The following is a 23,827-nucleotide window of genomic DNA, read 5'->3' on the forward strand; positions in this document are numbered from 1 at the left end:
ATGGTACGTTCAACATGTCCGTTAGTCTGCAGATGGAATGCAATACTGAGATTCACTTGTGTGCCTAAACCCTTCTGAAAAGATCTCCAAAAGTTAGTCGTAAATTGAGCTCCTCGGTCTAATATAATAGATATCGGCATACCATGAAGCCTAACAATCTCCTTGATATACAACTTCGCATAATCTTCAGCCATGTAAGTTGTTTTGACTGGCAGAAAATGGGCACTTTTTGTAATTCGATCAATTATCACCCAGATAGAGTCAAACTTATGATAAGAGCGAGGTAATCCAATAATGAAGTCCATATTAATCACCTCCCATTTCTAGGTCGGAATCTCTATATTCTAAATCAACCCACCGGGTTTCTGATGCTCGATCTTTACTTTTTGACAATTAGGACACTTGGCTACAAATTCTACAATAGACTTCTTCATGTTATCCCACCAATACTGCTTCTTAACGTCATGATACATCTCTGTCAAGTCGGGATGGATGGAATATTAGGACCGATGAATCTCAATTATAATCTTCTCTCGCAACCCTGCCACATTAGGCACAAATAATCGGCCCTAGTATCTCAGTGCCCTATCTCCTATGATTTTGAAAGCCATAATTTTACACTGCTGAATGCTCTCTCTCAATCGTACTAAGGTAGGATCTTCATATTGTCGTGCTTTTACCTCGGCTACCAAAGATGATTTTGATGTATTCTGTATAGTAACCCCTCCATCATCAGAATTTAACAATCTGATTCTCATATTAGCCAGCTGATGAAGCTCTTTAGTCAACCCCTGTCTACTTGCCTCAATGTGTACTAAGTTTCCCACTGACTTATGACTGAGAGCGTCTGCCACAACATTGGCTTTATCGGGATCGTATAATATCTCAACATCTTAATCTTTTAGTAATTCAATCCACCTACGCTGCCTCAAATTCAACTCCTTCTACTTGAAGATGTATTGTAAACTCTTGTGATCTATGCAGATATCAACATGGATGCCGCATAAGTAGTGCCGCCATATCTTCAAAGCATATATTACTGCAGCAAATTCCAAATCATACATCGAGTATTTTTTTTCATGCTCCTTCAATTGTCTTGATTCATAAGCAATCACCTTCCCACGTTGCATCAATACGCACCCCAAACCTATACCCGAGGCATCACAATATACCACATAACCTTCTGTTCCTTCTGGGAGAGTGAGCACCGACGCAGATGTCAATCGATTCTTTAGCTTCTGAAAACTTCGTTCACAAGCATCAGACCACTAGAACTTGGTAGATTTTTGTGTTAACTTAGTCACTGGTGCTGATATAGAGGAAAACCCTTCTACAAACCGCCTATAATATCCTACTAGCCCCAGGAAACTGCGGCATTCTGATGGTGTTGTAAGTCTCGGCCAATTCTTCACTGCATTGATCTTCTGAGTGTCGACACTAATACCCTCGTCAGATATCACATAGCCAAGTAATGCTACCGAGTTCAGCCAGAATTCACATTTGGAGAGCTTAGCATATAACTTACAATCCTGAAGGGTCTGTAATAATATCCGCAAGTGGTTTGCATGTTCCGCCTCTGAACGAGAATACACCAGAATGTCATTAATAAATACGATCACGAACACATCAAGATAGGGCCTGAATACACTATTCATGAGATCCATAAAAGTTGCTGGGGCATTTGTTAGCCCAAACGACATCACCAAGAACTCAAAGTGCCCATATCTTGTTTGGAAGACTGTCTTTGGAATAATTTTCTCCTTAACCCTCACCTGATGATACCGTGAACGTAATTCAATCTTGGAGAAATACTTGGCACAATGGAGTTGGTCAAATAGGTCGTCAATCCTTAGAAGTGGATACTTGTTATTTATAGTACTTATTCAATTATCGATAATCGATACACATCCTTAGCGACCCATCTTTCTCCACACGAACAAGATTGGCGCACCCCAAGGTGAAGTGCTAGGCCTAATGAAGCCCTTATCCAGCAAGTCCTTCAACTGCGCCATCAACTCTCGCAACTCTGCTGGGGCTATCTTGTATGGAGGGATAGAGATCGGTTGAGTGTCAGGTAACACATCAATGCTAAGCTCAATCTCCCTTTCAGGAGGAAGGCCTAGGAGTTCATCTGGAAAAACATCTGGAAACTCATTAACCACGGGGATTGATTGTAGAGTAGGAGGCTTCGCCTTCGCATCCCTAATGCAAACGAGATGATATATGTAACCTTTTGAAATCATTTTCCTTTCCTTAAGATAGGAAATAAACCAACCTTTTGGCGTAGCAATGTTCCCCTTTCATTCAATGACGGGTTCACCAGGAAACTTAAACATAACCATCTTCGTACGACAGTCAACATTTGCATAGCATGAGGCCAACCAGTCTATTCCTATTATCACATCAAAAACAACCATTTCTAACTCAAATAAATTCACCGAGGTTTGAAGACTACAAATTATCATTGTGCAACCTGTTGATACCTAATTTTTCCCTATATATTTTCAATATGCAAAATACCGTCAAAATAGCATATATATGCATATATAAGCATGCCCAAGGTTTAATTTTTTTATTTTTTTCCCCATAATTTTAAAGGTTTAAATTTTGATTTATTTTCTCCCCTTTTATCCATAAAATTCCCAATAATTATTTCCAAAATTATTGTTTTGATAATTCATCTATTGTATTTCTATATTTATGCCAAAAATGGATAAAGCAATTTTTACATATATTTATAATTACATTTAGTATTTTTAAAGCTAAATTGCACATAATTTCAATATTAGCCCTTTTAAGGTTTAATTATATTTTATATGCATAAAATTGGATCATGTATTTTTAAATTGTTAATTATGTATTATAAATCATATTAGAACTTTAAATTATTTTTCAAAAAACTATTTACTATTTTTTATAAATCAAATAGGGAAAAATGGCTATTTAAAATATAGCCAAATTGACTTTCAATTGTAGCCCAAATCAAACCCGAATCCTAGACCAATTTCACAATTAAAACCTGACCCACACCCTTTTTACCCATGCCCAAACCCGAAACCCCACCTACCCTCTCTAATCTCGACCGTTGATCTCCCAAATCAACGGTCCATATTGTTTCTTACCTGTTTTAACCCAACGACCCCCCAAAACCCTACCCCATTTTTCATTTGAGCCGCCTTTTAATCCCTTTCCTCTCCAATCCTCTCTGAGACCTAAACTAATCATAACCGCCGCCACCCAAACCAGCCCTAATCCCTTCGATCCTCACTCAATCCATGAATTCCCATGGCTGTTTGAGATATATACTTGTCTCCTACGTCTCCTGGTTGCTTGTTTTTGTGATTTCATGGAAAGATCTCGAAGAGATCTAGTCCAGATCTTGTTCAACTCCTATCCACGGTCTTTTATGCCATTTTCCGGCCATCCATGGCTGTTCGAGTCAGATCCATGACTTTTCCGGCCAAAACCGGTAACATCATAAAGTCCTCTCATCTTTTTTGGTTTCTCTGAAACCATAACTCTTGAGATTTTCCACTTTTCTTTAGATCTGTCTTAGATCTAAGTGTATCCATGAGTTTTTAACCGATTTTTCTTCGTCTCTGCTATTTTCTGAAAAAACCCTAGCTATAAATCCTCCGATTTTTTAGATCTGGGATGGATCTATGGGGGTTTTAAGGTTTTCACCTATTTTCCTTAAAATATTTCTCCGATTTCAAACGATTTCTTCATTTTCCAAACTAGGGTTTCAAAACCCTTTTTGCAAAAATGATTTCTTTCTGATTTTAGCAATTACTTTGATTTTTAGCATGTTTAAACATCACCTGAGTCTTTCCTTTTTGCTCAATTCATTTTTGTCAAGAAACCCTAATACTTCTGGGTTCGATTCGAAGTTTGAGTCTGTTTGCGATGTGTTTGCATGACTATCATGAATATTCTAAGCTTCATGTGTGTTTTATATGCTCTTGTGCTTCCTGCTCTAATTTGTTCTTAAGGTTTCTTTGATTTTGTCTAAACACGTGTTATTTATCATTTAATAGGTCCGACTATCTGTTTTATTGATTGTTCACATAATTTTATGTTGATTTTGTGTAATCTCCTTAAACCTACAACTGTGATTTTATGTATTTTACTTGTAATTCTGTACTGATTTTTCAAAATTGCTTCCTTATTTTTGTGATACTTTCCTTAGTTAGTGCCCATCCGTGATTCTTTGAACTGACTTTCAGAATTGAAATTGTGCTCTACCTTATTTATGTGCACAATATGCTGTTAGTATACTTTCCTTATTTGAAAATATTTCGTACTTAGTCCTTATTACATGCTGCATGCTTTTACTACTCATATTATGGTAAAATAAGTTCTTTTCCCTTCTTGATACAACTTGTACCTGTTTGAACTATGACTCCCTAATTGAAGGGAGTTCGGGTCTTTAATTGATTCTGATTTGTATTATTTCTATAATTATGCTAAGTCAGTACTTATTATCTTATTTTCCTGCATGTTCTTAAACTATAAATACTCTACCCTCTCTTTACCATAAGACACGAACAAATAGTTCAGAACACACACATACACACTTAAACTCTCTCTTCTTTCTCTACTACTTGTGCTACTACTTGTCTAGCCGGCTGAAAGCCAAGGCTAGACTGTGGAACTCTACTTGCTTTACTTTTTTGCACTTTGCTTTCTTATATGGTATGTTCCTAGTTCAATTCTGAAACTCAACTCTATGTGCTCCATTGTTTGCCAATCCCTATCTCTTTCTGCACTGACCTAATGGCTCATGTTGTTTAATTGCACTTCTTGTTTACTGCTTTATTCAACATGATTAAATTCTACCCTCTCTTGTTCAAATGTAATCATCATGTCTACTTGAGATCCTGTTTATGTTCCTCAACTAGTATGTCCCCCAATGTACTTGATTAACACTAAGTCATGACTAATTATGTGTAATAGACCCCTGTATGACTACTCCCATACCATGTCCTTATGTCTTGTTACTATTCTAATTTCGAGCATGATTCCCCCGTTAACTCTTCGAAGTAGTAGTTTGTAGGCCAATCAGTTGCTACTTGTTTTTGTGCTTGCTGGTCTAAATGCTTCTCTTCTCATCCATGTTTTATGTGTTTCTGATTTGGGTCCTCTATGTCCCCAACCCCTAACTCCCCTACTTGTGACTGTTGAAATTGTACTATCCTTCGAACTTGCTCTATGTGTGCTGTCTTGTTCCGAGTTATTGTTGCTCCTATTCCCTTCTTTTTTTTTCAAAACTGTTCTGTTGTTTTGCAAACTTATTTCAAACATGCTGTTTCAAAACTTTTTTCCAACTCAACTCTTTTAAATCTATGTCAAGCACTCACACATATATTCTTAGAATACTAGGTTCTACCCCTTTTGTGTGAGCCTTGCCTTGGGACCCTTGATCTCCCTCTGAACTTGGAAACATAAAAGTTGGCCTTTCCACACTGCACTTACTCTATCTTGGTTATGCAATCTGGGTGTTAGCACTGTCCGGGATCCCTTGAGGTCCTTAGACACTCTTAGATATGGGGAAAAGCTACCAAACAACCTTGGCACTTGAGGTGATTGATTACATAACTCAGAGAGGAAGTCCTAACCAGGCTTCCCATAGTGTAACTTCTTATTTTCATTGCTACTTATGTAATTCATTTCAAGGTTGGTCTGTAATAACTTGTTGTAAACAAGTATTGGGGTTGGCTAGTGAAAAAGGATGGGGTAATTATGCATGTTATAGTTGTTAAAGGGTAGAAAACATGTTGTTAGGTTTATGTTCCTAATTGCGCAATAGAAACCATGCTTAGGGTTCATACATGCATTAAAAATCATGCTCTTAGGACCCATGTTTCTTGCTTCAGCATCTCATCCATCACTAATCCCTATTTTATGTCTATCACTTAGAAATCCTGCTCCTAGGAAAATAACAACATTGGCATAAAAGCTGTTACTCTTGTACTTTCAGAAGTCATATTTCAATAATTCTGCAACTCTTGTGCGCATTTAGAAATCATGCCTTAGGGGTTCTATTTTTTTGACAATCCTGTCATTTGCATGTGCATATTAGATATCATGTCCTAGGATCTTATTTGCATTTTTGTTTAAGACGCCTAGTTAATTACTGATTCATAAAAAGGTAATAAAAATAATCTCACATCGTGATGTTTTCTGAATAAAATTGGTAATAATCTCTGCATTTGTATCAATTAGAACAACATGCTCTTAGGTAAAAACCATCTCCAAACTATTTTAATAATTCTGGATAACTGCTGCATATTGCTTTACGCCTAAGCAAGCCTTAAGTAATTGCTTAAATAAAAACATAACTGTCCTTGTTTAATTTCCAACGTGCAAAAATTAGTAGGCAAGCCTGATTCAGACTTCTTTTCTGAGTCATGTAATAAATCTGGTTCTGTTGTTATCACTTAGATACCATGCTTTAGGATTCTGAATTCAGACCTTATCTGTGTATGAGTCATGCTTTTCATATGCACTGTATGTGGAGGTATATTTGAACCTTTCGTTTGTCTTCCATGCTCCCTTTAAATGCAGTCCTATGTTTTCTTGTTTGTCGCCTAGCATTTTGCCTTTAAACTTGAGGGTTTGCCTAGAATCTCCCTCATAGGATATAAGTCCTAAATTCCTCCGGGAATGATAGGAAGGGATGGGTAACAGCATGCAATAGTGGTCGGGACCAACCCTCGCTTTAATTACCTTCACGGGGCGGGAAAAGGTAGATATAGATATGATGACCGGTGCGTTAATACCACGTGTAGCCCCTTTTTGAGGAGTATCATACCAGGTTTGCATTGATGTGATCCATATTATAAACAAACCTAGGACACCCCTCTTTACATTCATAAGCCTGCTTAGATTGTAATTCTTTTCAAAATTTCGCTTTTCACTCATTATTTTCAAACACCTGTGTATTTAAATTTAAATCCCCTACTATTTGAGCCATACTTATTTATTTGCTAACTGCACAAATTCACAAAAACTATCTGGCCGGGAACCACAATAGTGGATCCTGAGGGGTGCCTAACACCTTCCCCTAGGATAATTTCAAGCCCTTACCCTATCTCTGGTTACCGAGCGAAGTTATGAATGAACCCTATAGGTGTCCTAATGCACCTTAAAATCGTTAGGTGGCGACTCTTCAAAATTGTAAACCCCTTCCCAAAAGGAAACAGTTGTCCCAACAAAATGTCTTGAACCCGATTCCGTAGAAGGAAAAAGGGGGCGCGACAGCTTGGCGACTCTACTGGGGATATTTAGGCTTTTACCATTTCATACCATTTTTTGTGAATTTGTACCCCTCCCTATGTCCAATTATTTGTTTAATTTATTTAAGCATTTAATTTCTTCTTCAAAAGCAAAACTGACATATCTTTCTTGTTTCCTTTCTTTATAATTGCTTTAAATTATAAAACTGCTGTATTTATCGCTTTCTTAATGTGCAAATACATGTCAACATGCTTTTAATTATTGCATAATAATGCTCAACATCATACTCCACTCGTGCCAAACAAATACTATAGCAATGCTTGATGAGTGGTTGCTCCCTTCCTATATCATTACCCCCTAAATTCGGAAAGGCTTATTTGCGGTAAAACTAGTTGATCAACGGTGTAGTCGATAGTTCTGTGCCTTCCCCCTTGAGTTGTCCACTCAAGGGTACCAGTCTAAAACCCTATAGAAATGTTACTCTATTTTAAACTATGCATGCATCATGGTCAAACCTAGCCAGGTTAGTTATGTTGTCCACATAATGATCCTTTAAGATAGCCTTGTCCCAAGTCCACTGGGTTTCTCTAAACCCAAATGGACATCATCATGTTCTATGCATTTATTTGGAGAACTAAATGCTTCATGATAATTGTTGGTATTAAATAGTCGAGTCTGGTGGGGGTAAGGGCCTAACATTGTTTGTCTTGCAGAAATATGAAGCACGAAGTCCCCAGATTCGGCATGGTCACCAACATCCACCCAAGATTGCTAAGTTGGTGGAAAGGTTTACATTCCAGTGACAAAACCCTCATCAGAAAATATCTGGGCAATCTACCATCCCTCATAGAGATCCAGCCTAACAATATGATAATAGAAGCTGCTACCTTATTTTGGGATTGTGAAAGGGTCGTGTTCCGCTTTGGGGACATCGAGATGACGCCTTTGCTAGAGGAGATATGAGGATTGGCTGGCTAGTGTGGGAAACTCCGGGTTTGCTGATGCCTGAGAACCGCACAGGCAAGGGTTTCCTTACAATGATGGGTTTGAGAAGAATGCAGAATTGGTATGCCTGAAGGAATCGTACATCCCTTTTGACTACCTGTATGAAAGGTACGTTCACAACAAATCATACTGCACCTACCATGACGAGTTTTCTATCACGTCCTTGGGACATATCCATCGTAGGGTTTTCGTCTTCATGCTTTGCTTCCTAGGTTTGATTGTGTTTCCAATGAAGAAAGGGAGAATCCATACTAGGCTGGCTATGGTAACCAAGACCCTAATGGAGGGGATTGGTGGGCAGACATGCATCATTGTGCCCATGATCATCACAGACATATACCGAGCCCTAGAGAAGTGTCAGCGAGGAGCGAGACACTTCGAAGGCTGCAATCTACTACTTCAGCTTTGGCTCATTAAATATCTCCAAAAGGGCGAATACCGACAAGAAATTCAGCGAAGGGTCTGGGATGATCACATCGCTTTCCACCATCCAAAGCGAATGAATTACATCCCCGACATGTTCGCTCAGCCTGAGAATGCCAAAGGATGGGTTGAGCTCTTTGATAATCTAACTGAAGAACAGGTTCAATGGATGTTCGAGTGGTTTCCGACAGAGGAGTTCATCGCCTGATCCAGAGATACACCTTTCCTGATACTGATTAGTCTAAGAGGAACATATGCTTACGTCCCTCTTCGAGTTATGAGGCAAGTAGGTAGAAAGCAAGTCATACCCAGGGTCGACAACATGAGCCATTTCCGAGCTGACTTCCAAAATGATCATAGTCCCTACAAGTACCAAGCCCAACACATATGGCATTCCAAGATCGTAATGGGGAAAGACACCATGGAGCCACATAGATATCATGCCGGTTGTACTCCTTTCTATTCAGGTTGGTTGGAAGACAATTGGGATGGCCTGGGCCAACCAGGGTTCGTTCGAGGTCACAGAATTATAGATGAAAAGGCCGAGGCGCAAGTCAAGTACAACCAGCTGCACAAAAGGATCCGTGAATGCGAGAGCGAACACCGCGAGATACAAGAGTCAAACCAGAAGCTAATTGAGGAATGGAAGGACATGGCTATTAGTGTCAATAAAAGGCTAGGATACCTGGAGAGAGGCATAGTAGAACTAGAGGGAAAATTTCTCAAAAGGGTTGAAGACTGTCAAAAAGCTGAAGGGACCGAAGGTGGACATCTAGCCAGAGCATACCTGCTGCTGGGACTTTGTGAACTGGGGAAGCTGTTCGACGGAGCCAAGGATGCCGAATCTGGGGAAGGTCCTTCTGGGACCAAATAGATAGGAATTTACTTTTTCGCTTTATGAATGTAATAAGGCCAATAGCCATTAGTGACTTTTATTTCTTGTTTATTTAGTGTCGTTTTGGGATTCATCTATTTCTATCAATAAAATGAGGCATTTAGCATTCTAAGTTCTCCAAATCAATTTGTTGCTAGGCCTACCTTGGGCACAAAGAGGTTCCCAAATTAGGACATACTTTACATTCCCGCACTATGTATTTAAATATTGCAATACTTTTTATAATCCTCACTGGCTTGATTACCTTTTGTTTTATTTTTATTCTCCCTCCCCAAAGGTTAGTTCGTGCACTCTGGCATCATCATCTTATTTTACAAGATCAAGGGGCCCTCCACCCACTCTTCCTCTTAGTCCCATTAAAGGCATGAACAAAGGCAAGATGGAAGATTTGAACATCAGGAAGGAGAACACTGCTAAACGGGTAGAGGCCACTGATGGCCATGGTATTCAGGTTCCTAACGAGAATGTGTCACAGCTTGAACAGAAACTGTTGAAATTCCAGGAAGAGCTCGATCACGTTCGAAATCTGGCAAACCTGTCATTTTCCCTCAACACCCCAGATATCAACTTCCCTAACACTCAAAACCCTACACCTCCTCAAAATATCCCAAAAACAACAGAATCATCCCGCTCCTCACCATCATGCTGCTCCACCAAAGAACCAATGTAACACCCGCCATACCCCAAACAAGACTCCACTACTTATCCCAGAACCTCAAAACTCCACAAACAACCATTTCCACACCCATACACCAGGCCACCATAACACTCCTATCTACGTGGAAACCATGTCACACCCTACCCAACCTATCTCATGCACACCTGAGTCTGATGAAAAGGATCTGCTTATCAGGAACATAGCCGAGGAACTTAAGAAACTGACCAGCCGAATTCAGGGCGTTGAGGGAAGCAAAGGAATTGAGGGGCTGAACTATGAGGACCTTTGCATACAACCTGATGTCGAACTACCTGAGGGGTACAAACCTCCTAATTTTGAAATATTTGATGGTACGGGTGATCCAAGGGTCCATCTGAGTACATATTGTGACAAGCTGGTGGGAGTAGGGAAAGATGAAAGGATCCGCATGAAGCTGTTCATGAGGAGTTTGAAAGGAGATGCATTATCTTGGTACATCAACCAAGATCTCAAGAAGTGGTCAAGCTGGGTAGGCATGACATCTGACTTTATGGACGGATTCAGGTTTAATACAAAGAATGCACCAGACGTGTTCTATATCCAGAATTTGAAGAAGAAGCCCACAGAAACATTTCGCGAGTATGCTACTCGCTGGAGGTCCGAAGCTGCTAAGGTCAGACCCGCCTTAGAAGAGAAGCAAATGAACAAGTTTTTTTTCCGAGCTCAGGACCCGCAGTACTATGAACGGGTGGTGATGATTGAGAACCACAAGTTCTACGACATTATCAAATTAGGTGAAAGAATTGAAGAAGGTATTAAAAGTGGTATGGTTACAAACTTCGAAGCCTTGCAAGCTACAAATAAGGCTTTACAGTCCGGTGGTGTGTCCAAGAAAAGGGACGTAGGGGCCTTGATGGTTGCACAGAGTAGGGGTGGGCATCGGTCGGTTCGGTTCGGTTTTGAATATTATCGGTTTTGCCTATCGGTTATCGGTTTACAAATATCATAACCCGATAACCAAACCGATAAGATATTGGTTATCGATTATCGATTAATCGGTTATTGATCATTATCGGTTCGGTTATCGGTTTACCCGATAAGGTAAAACTAAAACTAAGAGTGCTGATTGCTGAACGCGGAAGGCAGGCAGGTTATAATCCCCAGATAAATATCCCCTAATAAGATAGTGAAATCAGATGCATATTAGTAAAGTTTTAACTCATCAAAAAAGTTATATCAAGGTGATTCACATAGCTTGGATATATCAAACAGATGGGTCACATGTATAAATGATAATGGTACATACACTATTCACATGTTCAATAGATCAAAAATTGTTATTGCAAATGATAATAATGTTCACGTTATTCATGTTTCAACAGATCAAATTTATCAAAAAAGACTCAAGTTTCTGTTTCTGACAACTTTAGGAACCAACCTTGTACAAAAATCGGAAACCAACTTTGTTTCTTATCTACATTCATAAATATAATAAGTCAAGCTAGTCCTACGATCTCTTAAAGAGAAATAAACTACATCATATAAATGGAACAACGGCAACATCTACTTGAACCGAAAACAGAATAACTGTTTCGGTTTAATGGCACGGGCTACATGAATTAATTTCCATACCTGGACAGCTATGAATGAGTACATCGTGTGATTAAGTTTCCAGTGCCCCAACTCATGCGCAATAACAGCAACAACCTCCTCATCATTCTTGCACTACATACCACCAACAAATAAATTAGAGGAAAGAAATCAAACTGAGAAAATGTTTGTTATGTTAGAATTTGGGTATTAGCATAGTAGAGTAATATCAAAATCATGCAGTCTAGCTATAAAGGATACCAGATGAGAGAAGCAGCCCTATCATATAATGCAGCATGCTATCCACATTCTATCTCTTTGAATCACCAAGAACAACATTTTCTCAAAGTAAAAAAGAAAAAATTGAAGAGCCTCCTAATAAACATAAACACATATGCTCATGGCTCAAAAAATCATTATATTTCAAGCTCAGATAATGGCCAAATGATAAAAAGGCTGTTACTCAATCAAGCAATCAACTAGGGTTATAGTCCCATATGGATCCTCTACACCAATCCATGCTATTTAGGCATTACTAAAAAATAAGCATTGTAAGGCAAATTCATGCCACTGAGGGCTTGGGCTTGAGCTTAACTTGTCACTGAGGGCTTGAGCTTAACTGAGGAGTGAGGACTTCAAGTACAGGAAACTGAGGAAAGGAAAGGAGTTAGTGAGGCTGAGAGGAGGCGGACAGACTAATGAAAATGGAACCCTAGTATTACTAGACTAAAGGGTATACTAGTAAATTAGTAAACCCTTATTGGGTTATCGGTTTACCCAATAACAGATTTGATAAACCGAGCCTGAACCGATAACCCAATAAGAAATTTTTTTAACCCGTTACCGAACCATTAGCCCAATAACCCAATACCGATAACCCAATAAATAATTAACGGTTCGGGTTATCGGTTTTACCCGATATATGCCCACCCCTATCACAGAGGACCAAATCTCTCCTCAAATACCAAGCTTACCCAACACCTCCACTCATATACCAGCCAACCCCAAATTACCAAGCACCTTCACTCTAGTACCAAGCTCCGCCGCCAACTTATCAGTCATCTCCACCTCTTACATATCAACCTACTTCACCTAAATACTCCCAACCCACTCATGTCTACCAAACCTATAATACTCAACCATCCCGTTATCAATCACCCCCTGCACGCCAAAATTTCCCCAGACCCAAACCTAATTTTGATCGCAAACATCCAAAACAATATACAACCATCGCTGAACCCATCCACCAGCTGTATGAGAGACTCAAAGCTGCTGATTTTGTCACCATTATCCCTTGTGAAACCCCCAAGAATCCTTCTTAGTGGGTTAACCCAAACAAGTCTTGTGCATACCATTCCGACATGAAAGGGCACACCATCAATGAATGTCGCTCCTTAAAAGACAAGATACAATATTTGATTGATAACAAGATCATTGTGGCAAAGGAACCTGCTCCAAACGTCCGTAACAACCCTCTGCCAGACCATAAGGGTGGAGGTATCCACATGATTAAAGTAGAAGATGACTAGGATCCTGAGGGATCAATCGGGTTGATCGTAGAAGGTAATGACCCAAAGAAACCGACAATTACTATCAACCCAATCATAGTCCAGATCCAACCGTCCGAGGACGCTGAGGTAAATATGTCTGTACCTCTTGAGTTTGAAGCAACGCCACCCGTAAAGACACCGGCACCAATTGAGGTTGAATTCGTGTCTCTGACAAATGCACCCGCACTATTTGAGGTTGCAGTCTTGCCACCCAAGACACATGTTCCATTCGAAGCAAGGATAGCCGCGCCGATACCAGTGGCGATGTCTACCATGCCACCATTCTATACAAATTCTATACCATAGGACTATACAGCCGAGGCGAGAAGGAAAGGCAAGGTCAGGATTGAAGAAACTGTCGTAGCACAGGGTATGACAAGAACTGGTAGAGTCTATACCACTGAACATCTAGCTGAATTGAGCAAGCAGGCCTCCAATCGGCCACCCCTCATTGAGACAGGTCCGGATGACCTTTGGAGGAAAATACAGGCCAAGGAATATTCGATCATCGACCAATTAAACAAGACACCAGCACAAATATCCATTCTCTCTTCACTGCAAAATTCTAAAGCGCACAAGAATGCTCTGTTAAAGGTACTAAATGAAGCATACGTACCAAGTAACATCACTAGCAGGGAAATGGCTAATATGGTAGGAAAAGTGTTGGAAAGCCACAAGATCACCTTTTATGAGGACGAGCTGCCACCTGAAGGGCTGGGGCACAACAAGGCACTGCACATCACCGTGCAATGGAAAGATTATTTCATCACCAGAATCCTGATCGATGGAGGTTCTAGTCTTAACATTTGTCCGTTGGTAACACTCAAGAAGTTGGGTAAAGGACTGCATGAGATAAAGGATGGAGCAATCAATATGAAATCCTTCGATGGTTCTTAGAGGTCCACCGTTGGTGAGATTATTTTATGCTTGCAGATGGGGCCAACCTGGTTCGAGGTCGATTTCCAGGTGATAGATGTACCAGCATCTTACAACTTGCTGCTGGGACGGCCATGGATTCATGCCGCTGGGGCCGTAACATCAATGTTGCATCAGGCAATAAAGTTCAAATGGAATCATCAGGAAGAGATCATTCACGGTGATGGTAGCAACCTTATATATAGTCGCCAAACCATTCCGGCAATCGAGGGAAAAAGAAGCTTGGTGGAGAAACTTACCACCACATTGAGCGGGTCAATGCTATCGACAAAAAAAAATGGTGGGATAGCAAAATCGAAAGTATACTGAGTTGGAATGGGTACGGACCTGGCAAAGGTCTTGGCAAGAACCTCCAAGGAATCTTTAAACCCATAAAACTCAAGAAACATGGCACTATTTTCGGTCTGGGATATGATTACACATGGGAAGAATTCAATAACTAGTTGCCACCATGTCGCGGTCCTTACTACCCGCTAGAGTAGCCATTACCGCATCTGGAGCAGACCTTCCAACATGCCGACATTATTTATGGGTCGGATGAAGAAGAAGCACTTGCAGCAGTGAAGAACTTATTTCTAGAGGACAGTGATATGGACTGTTGTGTTATTCTTGAGGAGAAGGGGGGGAAGGCCCTTCCATACAGGCTGTGAGCAGAGGGACACATCTCAAGAATTGGACTATCAGGACAACCAAAGCCCGACGTGCCTCAGGGTAGCAAGGCTAAAACAAGCATTATTCATTGTTTTTACTAAATGGTTTTCTTTTTGCATTTTTCAATTCCCACAATAAGATCTTCGATGTTCAAAACTGTTATTCAATTTATCAAAAGCTCTTTGATTTTTATGAATTAATATTTATTGCTATTATTTTCTCTCCTTACTTTACCCATACAACATTACTATTACTTGTCTTGATGAACCAATGACTGTGACCTGCAATGAGACAACACAACAAACAGACATTGATTCAGAAAAAGATGACATACCTGACGAGATTGTCAAAGAAATTGAAAACTTTGAGAACAGACCTAAGTCCAACCTAGACGAGACTGAAATTGTCAACTTGGGAGACGCAGAAAATGTCAAGGAAACACGAATTAACATTCACCTATCGCCATCATAGAATAAAGAATATACAGAATTTCTGAATGGGTATGAGGACATATTCGCCTGGTCGTATGATGACATGACTAGTCTAAGTACATCCATTGTGTCTCCCAAACTGCCAATCGATCCAATGTGTCCACCGGTAAAGCAAAAGCTCAGAAAGTTCAAGCTTGATATGAGTCTGAAAATCAAGGAGGAAGTCAATAAGAAGATCATAGCTAAGGTTCTCAGGGTAGTAGAATACCCGACATGGTTAGCCAACATTGTTCCAATGCCAAAGAAGGATGGGAAGGTTAGAGTCTGTGTCGACTACCGGGATCTCTACCAGGCCAGTCCGAAAGATGACTTCCCTTTACCAAATATACACATCCTGATTGACAATTGCGCCAAGCATGAACTACAGTCATTCGTAGATTGCTTTGCTGGTTATCATCAAATCTGGATGAATGAGGAAGACGTTGAGAAAATGGCTTTCATTACACCATGGGGAGTGTACTGTTACAAGATGATGTTGTTCGGCCTGAAGAATGTAGAGGCCACCTACATGAGGGCCATGACTACCATTTTCCATGATATTATACACAAGGAGATAGAGGTATATGTGGACGATGTTATCATCAAATCCAAGAAGGCCACTAACCACATGGAAGATCTGAGAAAGTTCTTCAATAGACTGCAGAGATACAACCTGAAACTAAACCCCGCAAAGTGCGCATTTGGGGTTCCTGCTGGGAAATTGCTTGGGTTTATTGTGATCCGCTGAGGAATAGAATTGGATCCATCAAAAGTCAAAGCCATTCAAGAACTACCACCTCCAAAGAACAAGAAAGACGTGATGAGTTTCTTGGGAAGGCTTAACTACATCAGCCGATTCATAGCACAGTCTACAGTTATCTGTGAGCCAATCTTTAAGATGTTGAAGAAGGACGCCGCCACCAAATGGACCGATGACTGCCATAAGGTCTTCAACAAAATCAAGGAGTACCTGTCAACACCACCAGTCTTAGTCCCGCCCGAGCCAGGTAGACCCTTATTACTCTACCTTGCAGTGTTAGATGGAGCTTTCATCTACGTTCTAGAGCAGCATGATGAAACGGGGAGGAAGGAGCAAGCCATCTATTATCTCAGTAAGAAGTTCACCCCGTACGAGGCCCGATATTCTCTATTGGAACGAACCTGTTGTGCTTCGACTTGGGTAGCTCAGAAGCTGAGACATTACTTCTGTGCCTATACTACATATCTCATATCAAGGATGGATCCTTTGAAGTACATCTTTTAGAAGCCCATGCCCACCGGCAAGCTAGCCAAGTGGCAAATCCTGCTAAGTGAGTTCGACATTGTTTACGTAACTTAGAAAGCAATCAAAGGTCAGGAACTAGCAGACCACCTTGCTAAAAACCCCGTGGATGGAGGATACGAACCCCTGAAAACGTATTTTCCTAATGAAGAGGTATCATTCATAGGAGAAGACATTGCAAAATCCTATGACGATTGGAGAATGTTCTTCGATAGAGCATCAAACTTCAAAGGAGTTTGTATAGGAGCAGTCCTAATATCAGAAACCGATCAGCATTATCCGGTATCTACCAAACTCAGGTTTTCCTGCACCAACAATATGGCCGAATATGAAACCTGCATCTTAGGGCTCAAAATGGCCATTGACATGAACGTTCAAGAGCTGCTAGTAATTGGAGATTCAGACTTACTTATACATCAGGTACGAGAAGAATGGGCAACCAAGAACTCCAAGATACTCTCGTATCTACATCACGTACATGAATTGAGAAAGAGGTTCACAAAGACGGAATTCCAGCATGTGCCCAGAATCCAGAATGAGTTCGCCGATGTATTGGCTACCCTATCATCTATGATACAACATCCAGACAAGAGTTTCATTGATCCCATTCCAATGAAAATCCATGATCAGCCAGCTTACTATGCCCATGTTGAAGAGGAAGCAAACGGAAAGCCTTGGTTTCATGATATCAAGGAATATTTGGCAAAAGGAGATTACCTAGAGCTTGCAAATCCTACTAAAAAATGCACACGTCAGAGATTGTCCAACAACTTCTTTCATAGTGGAGGAATCCTGTATAGGAGGACTCCCGATTTAGGATTATTGAGATGTGTCGACGTAAAGGAAGCATCCAGGATATTAGAGGAAATTCATGCTGGGACCTGCGGTCCACATATGAACGGCTTTGTCCTAGCAAAGAAGATACTCTGGGATGGTTACTTTTGGATGACTATGGAAATGGACTGCATCCAGTATGTCCGGAAATGCCACCGCTGTTAGATACATGCCATCATGATAAAGGTACCTCCAAACGAGCTCAATGCAACAAGCTCACCATGACCGTTCGCGGAATGGATGTTATTGGACCAATCGAGCTTGATGCTTCCAACGAACATAACTTTGTCCTAGTTGCCATCGACTATTTCGCTAAATGGGTCGAAGCAACATCTTACAAAGCAGTGACTAAGAAAGTCGTGGCAGACTTTGTCCTCAACTGCATTGTTTGTCGATTCAGAATTCCAGAGTCAATCATTACTGATAATGGCTCCAATCTCAACAACAACCTGATGAAAGCTATTTGCAATACTTTCAAGATCAGACACAAGAATTCCATAGCCTACATGCCTCAGATGAATGGAGCTATAAAAGCCGCTAACAAGAATATCAAGAAGATATTGAGGAAAATGATAGAGAAGCATAAACAGTGGCACGAGAAGTTATCATTTGCTCTTATGGGGTATCACACCACAGTCTGAACATCAACTGGGGAAACCCCCTATATGATGGTTTACGATACAGAGGCTATCATTCCCGCTGAGGTAGAAATTCCTTCCCGAAGGATCATATAAGAAGCTGAGCTCGACGACGCAGAGTGGGTGAAAAGTCATTATGAGCAACTAGACCTTATAGACGGAAAGAGAATGAATGTAGTCTGTCTTGGTCAACTCTACCAGAATAGAATGTCCAGAGCCTTCAACAAAAGAGTTAAGCCAAGACAGTTCACACTAGGGCAGCTGGTGTTAAAGAAAAATTTTCCCCATCAAGATAAAGCCAAAGGGAAGTTCTCTCCCAACTGGCAGGGTCCATACATGGTTCACCGGGTTTTGATAGGAAGAGCCCTCATACTTGCAGAAATGGACGGGGAAGTCTGGCCAAAGCCGATCAATTCAGATGCAGTCAAGCGTTACTATGTGAAATCGTTATGCTTTCCTTATATGATGTAAATTGAACTACGCTTGACCTAATTCCCATTTAAGAGGGGATACGTAGGTAGCCTTATGGGTTTGGTCATAATTTAATAAAAATTTCATTTCCCCCGCAATTGGAAATTGGGGCAGAATTTTGAGGAGGACCCTCAAAATTCCGAAGTAATTTTAGCCGATCGCCGCACGAGCAATAGTCAGAAATGTCAACCCATCAAACCGGGGAAGAATTTTGAGGAGTACCCACAAAATTCCGTAGCAAGAGAGGTTGCAATGTCCCAAACCATGTCACAGTCGTCAATTCATCTAAAAGCTATTTTTAACCATACATTTATGTCATACTTTTACAAAATCATGCATGATTACTATTGAAACTGTTTTCTTTAGATGCATGCACTAGGATTGCGAAATCATTAAACATACTATACGCCCATGGAACAAACATCAGGAATATGACTCTCCGAACCATTGCAGTTGCCAACATTTGCTATCAGCACACACCAGTGATGTCCTGTATGTCACAATGCTCCCAATAATCACGACGCCGCAATCTGCTATAAGCTAAGAAAACTCTATTGTCATTTGTTCTTTCATTTCTTGCATAAGGCTACCATTCTGCCTTCCAACTTACATAAGGCTACCATTCTGCCTTCCAATCTGCATAAAGGCTACCCTTCTGCCTTCCAAGACTAAACGCTGTCTCCATCTGCATCTGCATTGCACAAGACTACCATTCTACCTTCCAATCTGCATAAGGCTGCCATTCTGCCTTCCAACTTGCATAAGGCTACCATTCTGCCTTCCGAGACTAAACACTGTCTCCATTTGCATCTGTATTGCATAAGGCTACCATTCTGCCTTCCAACTTGCATAAGGCTACCATTCTTCCTTCCAATTTTCATAAGGCTACCATTCTGCCTTCCGAGACTAAACGCCGTCTCCATCTGCATTGCATAAGGCTACTATTCTGCCTTCCAATGTGCATAAGGCTACCATTCTGCCTTCCGAGGTTAAGCTCTACCTGCACCCGCATCTACATTGCATAAGGCTACCATTCTGCCTTCCGAGGTTAAGCTCTACCTGCACCCGCATCTACATTGCATAAGGCTACCATTCTGTGTTCCGAGGTTAAGCTCTACCTCCATCTGCATTCGCATCTTTGCATAAGCTATCATTCTGCCTTTCGAGGCTAAGCTCTGCCTCCCATTTTCTTCGAAACTAAGCGCTATCCCAAGTGCTATTTATTTTGCTTCTCTTACGGGCTAAGCTCTTCCTTTCAATTCGCAATACTAAGCTCTGTCTTGTCCGCACCATACTACTACATCCTTCATGGGCTGAAATATCGCCAACTCATCCAAAGGCGTCATCGTTCGGAGGCACCATCTTCATAGCCCGAGAACACCATGTCATGGCCTGAGGATTCCTTTCAATCTCTTGTATATCATTATTCAAAGGCGTCATGTTTTGGAGGCACCATCCTCATAGCCCGAGAATATCATTTCATGACCTGCGAATCCTTTATCATACGCTTCATGGCCCAGGACATCATGGTCTTCAGACGTCATCCTCATCGTTCGAAGACAACATGCATGGTCCAACGGGAATTTGCATCATGTTTAAATTTATGCACAGTATATGCTTGTATTGTTTCTAATTGCAGGTAAACCAGCGAGCAACGGCTATCCCAACATGAGCGGTCCTGCTCCAGTTCCCTCAGCCATATCAAACCTAACCATTCCCGTAAACCGCCCACTCACCCCAACCCTAGATGTTGTGTCCGTTCTTGAAATCACTTCATCGGTATACTCCGCCGATGGATCCTGAACTACATACGGCCTGATTCCTGAAAAACCAAGGATATGTAGGCAACTCAAAAGCTAGGGTTCAGCCTAAACCTCTTCAAACCATTTCGCTCGGTCAAAATTGGCCATCATTTCTTCACCCGAAAACTCTTTTATCCTTCCCGGGTAAAAAGGGGCAGCTGTTGATACCCATTTTTCCCTATATATTTTCAATATGCAAAATACCTTCAAAGTAGCATATATATGCATATATAAGTATGCCCAGGGTATTATTTTTTTATTTTTTCCCCATAATTTTAAAGGTTTAAATTAATTTATTTTCTCCCTTTTTATCCATAAAATCCCCAATAATTATTTTCAAAATTATTGTTTTGATAATTCATCTATTGTATTTCTATATTTATGTCAATATATGGCTAAAGTAATTTTTACATATTTTTATAATTACATTTAGTATTTTTAAAGCTAAATTGCACATAATTGTAATATTAGCCCTTTTAAGGTTTAATTATGTTTTATATGCATAAAACTGGATCCTGTATTTTTAAATTGTTAATTATGTATTATAAATTATTTTAGCACTTTAAATTATTTTTTAGAAAACTATTTACTATTTTCTATAAATCAAATAGGGAAAAATGGCTATTTAAATTATAGCCAAATTGGCTTTCAATTGTAGCCCAAATCAAACCCCAATCCTAGCCCAATTTTCACAATTAAAACCCGACCCACACCCTTTTTGCCCATGCCCAAACCTGGAACCCCACCTACCCTCTCTAATCTCGACAGCTGATCTCCCAGATCAACGGTCCAAATTGTTTCTTACCTTTTTTAACCCAACGACCCCCCAAAACCCTACCCTATTTTTTTGAGCCACCTTTTAATCCCTTTCCTCTCCAATCCTCTCTAAGACCTAAACCTAACCCTAGCCGCCACCACCCAAACCAGCTCTAAGAGATCCTCTCCTGGTTGCTTGTTTTTGTGATTTCATGGAAAGATCTCGAAGAGATCTAGTACAGATCTTGTTTAACTCCTATCCATGGTCTTTTATGCCATTTTTCAGCCATCCATGAATGTTCGAGTTAGATCCAAGACTTTTCCAGCCAAAACCGGTAACATCATAAAGTCTTCTCATCTTCTTTGGGTTCACTGAAACCCTAACTCTTGAGATTTTCCACTTTTCTTTAGATCTTTCTTAGATCTAGGTGTATCCATGAGTTTTTAACCGATTTTTTCTTCGTCTCTGCTATTTTCTGAAAAAACCTAGCCATAAATCCTCTGATCTTTTTAGATTTGTGATGGATCTATGGTTTTTTAAGGTTTTCACCTGTTTTCCTCAAAATATTTCTCCGATTTCAAACGATTTCTTCATTTTCCAGACTAGGGTTTCAAAACCCTTTTTGCAAAAATGATTTCTTTCTGATTTTAGCAATTACTTTGATTTTTAGCATGTTTAAACATCACTTGAGCCTTTCCTTTTTGCTCGATTCATTTTTGTCAAGAAATCCTAATACTTCTGGGTTTGATTCGAAGTTTGAGTATGTTTGCGATGTGTTTGCATGACTATCATGAACATTCTAGGCTTCATGTATGTTCTATATGCTCTTGTGCTACCTGCTCTAATTTGTTCTTAAGGTTTCTTTGATTTTGTCCAAACACGTGTTATTTATCATTTAATATGTCCGAATATTTATTTTATTTATTGTTCACATAATTTTATGTTGATTTTGTGTAATCTCCTTAAACCTACAACTGTGATTTTGTGTATTTTACTTGTAATTCTGTACTGATTTTTCGAAATTGCTTCCTTATTTTGTGATACTTTCCTTAGTTAATGTTGATTCCCTGTGACTTTCCATCTCATCCGTGATTCTTTGAACTGACTTTCAGAATTGAAATTTTGCTCTACCTTATTTATGTGCACAATATGTTGTTAGTATACTTTCCTTACTTGAAAATATTCCGTACTTAGTCCTTATTACATGCTGCATGCTTTTACTACTCCTATTATGGTAAAATCACTTCTTTTCCCTGCTTGATACAACTTGTACCCGTTTGAACTATGACTCCCTAATTGAAGGGAGTCAGGGTCTTTAATTGATTTTGATATTATTTCTATAATTATGCTAAGTCAGTACTTATTACCTTATTTTCCTGTATGTTCTCAAACTATAAATACTCTACCCTCTCTTTAGCATAAGACACAAACAATTAGTTCAGAACACACACATAAACACTCAAACTCTCTCTTCTTTCACTACTACTTGTGCTACTGCTTGTTTAGCCAGCTGAAAGCCAAGGCTAGACTGTGGAACTCTACTTGCTTTACTTTTCTGCATTTTGCTTCCTTAACTGGTATGTTCCTAGTTCAATTCTAAAACTCAACTCTATGTGCTCCATTGTTTGCCAATCCATGTCTCTTTCTGCACTGACCTAATGGCTCATGTTGTTTAATTCTACTTCTTGTTTACTGCTTTATTCAACATGCTTAAATTTTGCCCTCTCTTGTTCAAATGTAATCAGCATGTCTACTTGAGATCCTGTTTATGTCCCTCAACTACCATGTCCCCCAATGTACTTGATTAACACTAAGTCATGACTAATTATGTGTAATAGACCCCTGCATGACTACTCCTATACCCTGTCCTTATATCTTGTTACTATTCTAATTTCGAGCATGATTCCCCCGTTAACTCTTTGAAGTAGTAGTTTGTAGGCCAATCAGTTGCTACTTGTTTTTGTGCTTGCTGGTCTAAATGCTTCTCTTCTCATCCATGTTTTATGTGTTTCTGATTTGGGCCCTCTATCTCCCCAACCCTTTACTCCCCTGCTTGTGACTGTTGAAATTGTACTATCCTTCGAACTTGGTCTGTGTGTGCTGTCTTGTTCCGAGTTATTGTTGCTCCTATTCTGTTCTTTTTTTTTCAAAACTGTTCTGTTGTTTGCAAACTTATTTCAAACATGTTGTTTCAAAACTTTTTTCCATCTCAACTCTTTTAAATCTATGTCAATCACTTACACATATATTCTTAGACCACTAGGTTCTGCCCCTTTTGTGTGAGCCTTGCCTTGGGACCCTTGAGCTCCCTCTGAACTTGTACACATAAAAGCTGGCCTTTCCACGCTGCACTTACTCTGTCTTGGTTATGCAATCTGGGGGTGAGCACTGCCCGGGATCCATTGAGGTCCTTAGGGAACTCTGACATACCTAGATATGAGGAAAAGCTATGAAACAACCTTGGCACTTGAGGTGATTGATTACATAACTCAGAGAGAAAGTCCTAATAAGGATTCCTATAGTGTAACTTCTTATTTTCTTTGCTACTTATATAATTCATTTCAAGGTTGGTCTGTAATAACTTGTTGTAAACAAGTATTGGGGTTGGCTAGTAAAAAAGGATGGGGTAAATATGCATGCTATAGTT

At 40.0% G+C, this 23,827-nt stretch overlaps 1 protein-coding gene across 1 annotated transcript; it reads left to right on the forward strand.

Annotated features, from left to right (window-relative positions):
• Positions 1 to 9,926: 9,926 nt before the first annotated feature.
• LOC138871584 (uncharacterized) lies at positions 9,927 to 20,424 on the forward strand. Its single transcript, XM_070149469.1, has 5 exons — positions 9,927 to 10,079; positions 16,295 to 16,508; positions 17,651 to 18,134; positions 19,001 to 19,113; positions 20,261 to 20,424. Exons 1-5 carry the CDS (start codon positions 9,927 to 9,929, stop codon positions 20,422 to 20,424), a joined length of 1,128 nt encoding a protein of 375 aa, XP_070005570.1.
• The last annotated feature ends 3,403 nt before the right edge of the window (positions 20,425 to 23,827 follow it).

This window comes from Nicotiana sylvestris, chromosome 1 (assembly GCF_000393655.2).
Source record: "Nicotiana sylvestris chromosome 1, ASM39365v2, whole genome shotgun sequence".
In the NCBI taxonomy this organism is placed as follows: Eukaryota; Viridiplantae; Streptophyta; class Magnoliopsida; order Solanales; family Solanaceae; genus Nicotiana; species Nicotiana sylvestris.

Bases quoted from the DNA above. Each gene is read 5' to 3' on its own strand.
- LOC138871584 (XM_070149469.1), top strand. From the start codon at position 9,927: ATGAACAAAGGCAAGATGGAAGATTTGAACATCAGGAAGGAGAACACT. The intron at 10,080-16,294 runs GTTCGAAATCTG...CCAATCTTTAAG, and splicing joins TCCAGGAAGAGCTCGATCAC to ATGTTGAAGAAGGACGCCGC. The intron at 18,135-19,000 runs GTATCACACCAC...TGCATGCACTAG, and splicing joins TTATCATTTGCTCTTATGGG to GATTGCGAAATCATTAAACA.